Below are 10,246 nucleotides of genomic sequence, written 5' to 3'. Positions count from 1 at the left end.
CTCTGTATTGAACTACATTATATTCATGACCGTGATTGACTGTTTTGTCAATATGTGCTATGTTCAGTCCATAACAAGAACGAAAATAAAATAAATATATAAAAAAAACACTGATAATGTCATTTCGTCCATCAACCCATGACTCAGCCTCCCCCTGTTTTTACAGAGCTTGTGGTTAAATGGAGCTTTATGTTTTCATACAGAGGAAGGAACGGTCAAGTTGTCCTTTTGGCAATGGTGACTGGTGACCGGGATCATGAGGGAACTGAAACCAACTGCTATGTCACTCTTCATGTCATGCTATTGTTTTCAGTTTTCAGTGCACAGCCTTTTGAGGAAGTTCCCTTAACGCCATTCTAGAATAATCTTGAGGTTGTCTTGTAGTTAACAGGAGCATCAAGTAGTTTTAGTCTAGCGCTTAATCCACTCAGGTACACAGAGAAGGCACTAGGCTGGAAACTATGGCGCTGTTATTTATGTCTCAGGCTGTGCTTCTCTTTAAGGCCACAGCTGAGCAGGTACGCTGGCCTGAACATGTGCTCTGTAATTCTCCTAATTTTCAACTATCCTATGTCAGCTGTGGTGAGCAAAAATCTTCATTTCTAGTTTGTTGTGACTTCAGAGCTACTAGATCATCTTATAAGACTGAACACTTTACCAGAGTAAAATATAGGCTATGTGCTAGACACTTATGCAATCTATCCAGTGCAATACGTTGTTCTGAACAGAGATATAAAAAAGATGTATGTTGTCTGTCTATTGTCAGCTGTCCACGCTTTGGTTTAGGGTTACCCTACACATCACTATGAAACTAGTGTTGGGAATTATCAAGAGAATATTCAACAGGGGCGAGCTTCCGCTTACCAACAATATGAAAAGAGATCTAGGGAGTCTGATTCCAAATTTGGTGTCACTAAATAGTCTGTAAGGGTATATTTTCGTGGATAATAGATATGAACATGTCATAGACACCCTAAAGTTCATCAAAGGGAGCTTTATTAAATATGCATTGGGCTGTTATCATGTGCTTTGTTAGAAAATTAATTTGAATTGCCTTTTTTCAGATCCTTTCCAAGATGTTGGATTGACTTTAAACCCTTGCCCTGACCTTCACAGTGTCCAGGTCAACAGCAGTCTCTCTCTTGTGCTTAGTAAGTGTTGAAGCAGCGCTAAGGAGTAAGAGCTTTGGTCTAAAACTAGCCAACTAACTCCCCTAAAAGTTATGCAAAAACCTTAAATAAACATCAGTTAAGTTAAGCACAGTTAGCACTGGTGAGCTTTCTTTTAACATTTCACTTTTTTAACATTTAATATCTAATATTAACTTTTATCTGACATCTTACATGACCATACCATCAAAGTAGATTAACTACGTGGTAAATTCCTGCATACTGTTGCCTTAAGTGAATTACTCATTCTGTCAGATATACATATTCAGCCACAACAAAAAAATATGTAATGCCTTGTCCTGTGGTCATTTGCAGCTGTTTTTTTTACCTCATACACAGACATGTGAGTCTTATGAAAGAATTGATGAAGTGGTGAGAATTGTATCTGACAGGAGAGAGCAAACACTGTAAAACACTGCCTCAAACCAGCAGGTAGTTTGAAGTCACCAGCCTACAGCACATTGACCTGCTACAACAGCAGGTAGTTTGAAGTTATCAGTCTACAGCACAGTGACAGGCTACACCAGCAGGTAGTTTGAAGTCACCAGCCTACAGCACAGTGACAGGCTTCACCAGCAGGTCGTTTGCACAAATTGCAGGCCTACCATTATAACAAATTGGCTTCTTTCAAGAAACTCCAACTGTTAACGATTTGTCCGAAACACTGTAGAGGTGCAAATTTGTTCAATAAATAACTCGAATCAGTTCTTTGTGACAACCAGGAACAGGTCCACTATTGTTTCATTCAAAGCTGTGTCACCATCACCCAGTTACATTAGACTAGGGGCCCTAATTTCATTGATACACAAAGTCCCTTGTATGTGTAAGGTCCGCCTGTAAGGAGCTGGTAATCCTTACTGTTAGGTGAAAATTCACCCTAGTTACCTCAGGACTCCGGAGCTGCATATAAGTATATTTATTAGACAAACACAATTGCAATCGGGCTCACCCCCAGCACAAGGCTGAAAGTGAAGCAATGATAAACACATCGCACAAGGTTTATATAGACAGAAGATTAGCGTTCAGCAGGTATAACCACGTGGTGGATTTCTGACGTCCGAGGCAAGGATGGAAGTTTTGCAAGGTCGGAAGAAGCACAGTTCGTCCCTTATTATCACTTCTGTCTAAACATGCTCTTGTACATATCCAGACTAAGTGGCACCTAATATTCTAAGTTACACACACGCAGAAACACAGAAAAGCCATGTTCCTGCTTACGTAAGTACTTGATTCAGGTAATGAATAATACAAAGCACTTGATTATTATATTCTTAAGTCATTAACAGTGTTTGGAAATTATCTGCCTTACGATTTCCAACTGATGTTAGCAAAGTGTGTTTGGTAAATGTGTGAAATACCTAATTGAGCACTCAGTTATTGAACTGGCAGCTCAACCGATATTTTACTGATATTTCTGTTGGAGTTCATGTATGCAATTTAGCACAATTTAGCACACCTATGCCTCCTTATCAAATAATCAATCATCAAAACCTCAAAATGTTTGTGCAGCACACCAAAAACAAAAGTAAGATTTTGATTTGTATTTTATTGCATTGCCACTCATTTCAGGTGAACATGCTAAAATAGTGCACTACAGTAGCTGTGTTGTGTAGTGCTTATTATATGTCAATGTCAGGCACACGTACATTAACGATGGCACAGAACATATAGAAAGAAGCTATCATCTTTTTTGGAGACAATCTTGATGGACTTAGGGAACACAAAATGAGTCTGTTGTATCACTGTGTTCTTTAGATCACTCTATTGAGGAGTTGTACCTGTCATTGGATTTAATTCATGGTGACCAAAAACCTATCCACTATGACGATTCTCTGTGTCTGAGCCACCTCCCACGCTTTACCTTCTGTGGCCGAAGGAAAGGAGGTAAGACTGTGGAAAGGGTGTGACAAGGGTGTGGAATGGGTGACTGTGAAAAGGGTGTGATAAACAGCTATATCATGTGTCAAAAGTATAGTGGTGAACAGCTATATCATGTGTCAAGAGTATAGTGGTAAACAGCTATATCATGTGCCAAGAGTGTTGTGTCCTTTACTTTTAATGTAACACAGGAAGTACCTATACAGGTTGTATACATGTGAAGAAGTGGCACTTCCTGATGAGATACTCCGTCATTTCTTATACATTAGAATATTACAAAGAGTACAACCTATTTCAAATCTGATGAAGGCACTAAGTGTGCAGGGCTTGCTGAAAGCCCACTCGTTCTCTAAGTTCTTGTCTTTGTTTTGCTGTCACACTTTTTATACAACGGGAAATATGTTGAATTCCTTGTGCTAATGGTTAGGAACTTCCCACAGCAGCCAATCCTCTCACTATCACATGCAGGTACCCATAGCAACTAGCAACATAACCAATATGACAACTGCTTGGCTTGTCGCCAGCTGCATGATGCCCACCATTTTGTGTGCCGGGTTCTCCTTCCACTGTAGCAAGGGTACTCATATCCTTCCACTGTAGCAGGGGTAGCCTACTCATCCTGTGGTCTTTGGTGCTCAACCCCTCACCACTGGACAATCAAATGAAATTCAATGCTGTTGAATTTGGACCAGTGAAGTCCAAATCAGCAGCATCAAATTCAATACTGTTTGCATGAATAGAAGAGTTTAGTGTTCCTGCACAGGAATCTCAAAAAATCTTTATTTTGTGCACCTAATCCAAAAATGTTATTTGACTGATTCACCATTAAAATGAAAAAGTTGTCAGGGTTTCCAATCCTTGACTTGTCCTTGGCAGACACCATGTGGTATTGTATAGCATCAAGAAAACACAATAAGAAATAGCTTCTAGGTGTGGTTTTGCCATGAATTTAAGATTCTATTAACTAGCTGCAACTAGTTTTATTTTGTTTTATTTCACAGAGCTGGTTAATCATGACTGGCCATTAAAGATCAAGGCGATACGTTATATTAAGGTGAGTTTGCAGGTGTATTTGCACTTATATTGTATTTACTGATTATATTTATTAGGGGTCCAAGTAGCAAGGCTGCTGAGCCCCTCATTTCTGTTCTGATTGTTCCGGGGCCGGTGAGGCACAGAAACCGGAAGTGATTACGTCATTCCGGTCTCTAGTTGTTTAAAACATAGACATATATACATACAAGTTATTGTCTAATACCAGGACTTTTAAACGGTAGTTATACGGCTCAATACTCAACTGACTTGTTAACCGAAATTTTACAGTCATACGACTAAACTCACAAGTGACTTGTTAACCTAAGCTATACGGCTAAACACACAACCGGAGACGGTTGTGACGGTGGTCAAACAGGGGACTGACGAACACTGCGATTGCTTTGTTCTTTAATTCCTGTATCATACACAAACAACAGTTGGCATAGGCAGCATTGCTGACAGGCAAACTTCTTCGGTCTCATTTTATACAACACATTAATCAAATAAAAGTAAACCAGTGCACAAACAATTCGAACAACCATGCACATATTACACACACATTTCGCTATTTGAGCAACATACCTGTATCATACACAAACAACAGTTGGCATACGCAGCATCTGCACAAGTAAAATAAAATGATAAAATACATCAGGTTCAGTATGGCAGCACGGTTAGCTAGCTAACGCTAGCCAACGGAACGTGAGGAATGGGAAGTTCCCAGCGAACTATAGCTAATCACAGTCAGTGTGTTTACATGATGGTATAATTCGAATCTTTGCTTAGTCGGACTATGCTTTCTTTCGAGGGTAGGTGCTATTATCCCAATGTACATGGCAGTGAATAAATCGAATCATTGGCCGAAAGCATGTCATATCCGATACGATAGGTGGCGCTGTTTTTATTACAACTAGTGGTGATACAGCCCTTTCCGCTTGACCTCTTCACCACTACCAATAACAACAACAGTTGATTGAGCATGAATCGCGTCTGTTCATCGGTCCAGAAATGCGTGTTGCCTCTTGGGTTGTTTGTTTGTTTGTTTGTTTGTTTGTTTCTGCCAGGCCGATGTGTTTATAAGTTACATTATTCAAAGGTGAAAGATAAAAGGCGAGAGAAACGCATGCACATTCACACACACACACGCGCGCAAATAATGGGTTACAGCCAAAACGCATTGCCCTTCTGACAGTTGCATCAAATTGTTTAAGTACTTCTTCGCTGTCGATTTCCAAATCTGTGTGAATATTCATAAGAGCAAGTCCAGTCAGTCTTTTGTCAGTCATCGTACTTCGTAAGATATGTCTTAAGACGCCCCATTGTACTGAATGACCGCTCAGCAGACGCTGTGGAAACGGGCAAATGTGCCGAACTTTCCAGGGCTTGATAAAGCTCACTGCATTTGGGCTGTAGGTCATTTAGCTGTTTCCAGCTCTATATCTGCATCGTCAACGCTGGGCATTAGTTGTCCGTACTCCGATTTTATAGTTTCCCCATCGTAATAAATATGCATTCATGATATTTTTCTATGACCGAGTTTGACAGGTATTGGTCAGGTAATAGTCGAGTGACAGCTGATTTCACAAGCATTAACTTTAAACCAGAATATTATAACGTGTCGGAATAGTCGCCCCGTAATGCCGTGCAGCGGGCGCATACTGTTATACTTTATGTTATGCATGACGTTCCCTAGGCTATATGTTCCTTACCGTTCTAATTACACGTCGTTGTTCTGTGTTGGGACAGAGCTTATACAGGTGGGTGACGGTAGCACAGTCTGTTCGTGGGCATAAAGCCCGTGCCATTGTGACAGTGTGTTGTGTTTAATAAAAAGCCATAACAAATATACCACGCTTCCGTGATTTGTTACAATATAATGGTCTTGCTTCTATAATGTATAAACACGTAGGTTACAGGGTGGGTGTGGCAGAGAGAGAGAGGGAGAGCGATGATGCACACGGATATATCAGATTTAGCGACCGGAGCAAAGTTATGTTGCTGTAACGTTGAACTCTTTGCAATCAATAAATACAGTACTTAATAGGCTAATTGATACAATATCTCCTCGTTTGAGTGTGGTTGTTTGAGTGCAATGGGAGTGTATGATCGTTATTGTCTATAAAGCAGTGTTTCTCAAACTTTTTCAGACCAAGGACCACTTAGCCAATAAAAATTCGCGGACCATTTAACTAAATATCCCCGGAACAACATGCCTCCTACCCAAGACCTGGCGCCAGACAATTGTTAGCGCACACATGATTTTCGCGGGCTCTCCTTTTGTACGTACCAGTAGGCTAGTTATAGATATGACAATGCGCAAGGCAAAGCATCTGGAACCCTGCTCCATGTCGCAATAATGTCGTAGAAATGTCGCAATAATTTACTTGTGTCCGTCGCGGACCACACTTCATCATATTTGATAGAATGAAGAACAAATTAGTTGTGAATACTATCACCGAGTTTGAAAGGTATTTGGTCAGGTAACAGCCCTTTAACAGCTGATTTGCTTTCTGATTTGACAGTACTGCTGTGTGTTTTAAGCAAATAAAATGTGGACTGTTTACAAGCGGGCACCTGCTATCGTTGATTATACAGTAAATACGTTGTGAAATGAAACAAAAACACATCACAGTTAAAGATGTATTAGTATTGATTGATTCACATCGATATGAATGGATGACATGACTAACATAACAAGTGGTGGGAAATTAATATGAAAGTATTTGTTCGGTGAATTAGCGCGCTCTGTCCAAACAGTCGCAGTCAACGTTTTTGTCAACACTGGCACCACATAAGTATCGTAATTTGAACGTCCTTATACGTTTTTAAGGAGGGGTTGTAAAGGTACTCATATCTTCGGACCTCTTCTGTTATGTTTGTTCATAGTCAACAAGAATAAGCTTGTGAGACAGTCTGCAGGATATTCATAAATAAACGTGTCATTAGTATGAACAGCTGAGACAACGTATCGTCTCTTTCGTCTTCCGGGTCACGACCTGGCAGGGAGGGAGGGAGGATGGCGGCGGGATCTCAAGCATGCGCAAAGACGCAAAGTCCAGTTCCTTATCCAATTCACCGTTACATGCCGCAATAGTCGAACTATCAACTGGATCGGATCGAGTTATCCAGGGGTGTTAGTCCGACTATGTGCGGTCCGACTACGATCCGACTAAGGTGCTTACATGAAACGGATAATGCGATTTCAGTCCGACTAAGGCAGTTATTCGAATCCATGTAACCACGGTCAGTGTGTATATATAATGAACCTCGTAGTCAAGTGAAAAATACAATCAACTTTCTGCTGATTGACAAAACTGCTTTACAACCAACACAATACATAGTAATCATAGAAAATACACATTACATGTCGAAGTTGTCGACATTCACTGCATCTATCTATCTCAAAGTTTACAAATTGTGATGGTAATTTTGCATAGTGGACCTACTGCTGACAGGCAAACTTCTTTGGTCTCATTTACATTCCAGACATTGTCACACGTTGAGAAGAGATGACAGGGAAAGCAGTAAGCTCTAGCATTGGTCTCCCATCATTGAACATTTCACGTTTGGACTGAAAGTCCAGTTTTGAGAACTGCTTCAGCTTAGCAATAAAATCTTCCATTTTCGCCGTCAAGTAGAAGTGTAGAAGAAGAGCAACGTTCCCCAGCATAACCCCGACAGGCGCGCCCTCGCACGCCCCCTTCATTGAGGCAGAGGTACTGTGTGCCTCACCTACATGATTTTTCAATGCGTTTTGAGCTCAGCTCAAAGGTTCTACGCATGCGCACGCATGCGCAAAACCCAGTTTGGAGCGATTGCGCAATCCTAGGTGAGGCACTGCCTCACTATCTCCCATAGACAATACATGGTGCCTCACCTGACTGCACGTCCCTTGTTTTCTCCCGTCAATTTGAATAGGACATGCGCAAATTCAGCGAATTCAGCGATTTTGATTATAAAAATGCTCGAAATGATTGGAATCATGCAGAAATTACACCTATACCAGATTAGTAGAGAAATATGAATCTTTATTTTATTTTATAATTTTTTTTTTTGTACTTTTCGAGATGACAGGCTCTGCCTCACCTGCCTCCCTGATTGTTTCACTCATGAGTTTTCACCTGACATCAATAAAGGAGCAAGACGCTCGCTGCTGGCTCGTGAAATCAAGTTTAGCTGACTGTTGAACTGACTTTCAACATACTGAACATGTAAAACACGTAGCGAGAACAGTACACAGCCCTAACTAAACTAAAGGTTTTTTTTTAATTGTCCCGCTGAAATTAATACGCCGACGTCAATCAAAATCTATTGTCTATAAAGGAAAGCATTGCCATAGATCAGTGGTAAAAAAAAAAAAAATCTCCCGTTCATCGTGTCCATTCGTGCCCCACCTGTCACATCTCTGCGCCCCACACTTTTAGAAACGTTGTCCTAGAGGAACCACTGCATGATAACACATGTCTCCACTATAATCTAAGTTGGATGCCTCCTTGACCTTCTTAAATGTGGATATAGGGGAGTGTAAAAAAAATGTTTAGGTAGGTAGTCAATTTTATAGTTGGCAATTTTATATTTAACAGTTTTGTTACACAGGCTACTAAATGTCATTGTCTTCCTTTCTATATGCACCATTAGGCTTTACCATCCACATAACGCATCATCTATCTTGATATTGCAGGGAGTCGGATTGTAGCTTAAATTTAAGGATGTGATCTATATTGACTCTATGGCCAGTAGGCCTATTGTGTGATGTAAAAGTCAAAACATGGTGAAATTTGATTCACTTAATTATCAGGACATTCTGTGGACTCATGACATATTTTAGAACTGCTAAACCTACAAAGTTCAAACTAGGTAGCTATGATTTTACTGGCCACATTTGCCAACATTTCAATTTCAAAATTCTAATCGTCTTCCACCTGCTGAATCTAATGATTCAGAATTTGTCCATTTGATTTTTTTTTTTAAATTCCTCTTGCATGTGAATTGCTGTTAGCAGCTATATCTAGATTTATATTTGTCTATTGCAAACCAAAAATAACACCTTACTAAATCTCTTCTCTTTTTCTAGGGCCAATTCAATGCAGAGATTCGGCTTGTGAACCAAGATGGCCACCAGATTGCATGTGCAAATGTATCCCTTAATAAGGGGTAATATTCTTGTGCTGAATTTGGAGAGCACAGACATCATGATAAATGTGAGAAATGAGATTTGGTTGAAATATCTTACTTTGTAACTTTTCGTACATTTTATCATAGGATACAACAGTATTGTTCAGACAAGAGAACTCTTGCCTGGAATTTCTATCATCTTTCATGAACATACTGTATGTTGTGTGTGTAAAATAAGTCTAGATCGATTCATTTCCAGAAAATAGTGCGATATAACATCCACTACACAGGTTGTTGGCAAGTAGCCTATATATGTACTTCCCCATGCAGGCCTATGTCATCACTTAAGACTACTCTGACTGTCTGAATGAAATGCTATATAGGGCTATCACTGTAGGCCATGTGCCTATAATAAAATAATGTACATATAACCATAATTGTAGACTGGTTTCTCTTCTCACAAAGAAAGACATGCTGAATCCTAATAGTGTATTTTTTCAATTTTCCACAAGGATTAGTTTGCCAAGCACCATCGTGAATATTGATTTATTAACAGTTTGACTTTGACAGTCACACAAAGCACATTCGTTTAAGCTGGTACATTACATTTGAGGAATCCAACATTAGTACTTTTCATGGTTCAACTTGATGCAATATTTGAGGCTGATTTTCAAACAATATAACAATCAAACACACAACACAAAACAATTTACATTTTCTAAGACACATGATAAGCTAAGGAATAGAAACGTGTTTTAAACCTGGATGTAAAAGTGTCTAGGAAGGGGGCAGTCCTAACATTAAAGGTAGGTCCTTGATTAAAATCCAGTACACTTTGTTGCTCAAATTGAACCCTATTAATGTATATTAAATGCAATATTTCACATAATTCAAGGTGGAACTCTGAAAATCTCACATTTTGTCCACTATTGGTCCCCATAGATCTTTATAGTAAATGTCTTATAAAATAAATCAATATAAAAGCATTTAAATGATGAAAACAATCATGAAATGCCATTCACCGTAAAACACTGCAGTGCCACCTATTG

At 39.6% G+C, this 10,246-nt stretch overlaps 1 protein-coding gene across 1 annotated transcript; it reads left to right on the top strand.

Annotated features, from left to right (window-relative positions):
• Nucleotides 1–330: 330 nt before the first annotated feature.
• On the top strand, nucleotides 331–9,614 carry ly86 (lymphocyte antigen 86). The gene is made up of 5 exons (XM_031584087.2): nucleotides 331–582; nucleotides 1,065–1,151; nucleotides 2,925–3,053; nucleotides 4,049–4,101; nucleotides 9,157–9,614. Exons 1-5 carry the CDS (start codon nucleotides 462–464, stop codon nucleotides 9,238–9,240), a joined length of 474 nt encoding a protein of 157 aa, XP_031439947.1. The 5' UTR covers nucleotides 331–461; the 3' UTR covers nucleotides 9,241–9,614.
• Nucleotides 9,615–10,246: the final 632 nt, after the last annotated feature.

This window comes from Clupea harengus, chromosome 17, assembly GCF_900700415.2.
Source record: "Clupea harengus chromosome 17, Ch_v2.0.2, whole genome shotgun sequence".
In the NCBI taxonomy this organism is placed as follows: Eukaryota; Metazoa; Chordata; class Actinopteri; order Clupeiformes; family Clupeidae; genus Clupea; species Clupea harengus.
The sequence above is the reverse complement of the archived record's forward strand: the minus strand, read 5'-3'. Positions and strand labels throughout refer to the sequence as shown.

Bases quoted from the DNA above. Each gene is read 5' to 3' on its own strand.
- ly86 (XM_031584087.2), top strand. From the start codon at position 462: ATGGCGCTGTTATTTATGTCTCAGGCTGTGCTTCTCTTTAAGGCCACA. The intron at 3,054-4,048 runs GTAAGACTGTGG...TTTATTTCACAG, and splicing joins CTGTGGCCGAAGGAAAGGAG to AGCTGGTTAATCATGACTGG. The intron at 4,102-9,156 runs GTGAGTTTGCAG...CTCTTTTTCTAG, and splicing joins AGGCGATACGTTATATTAAG to GGCCAATTCAATGCAGAGAT.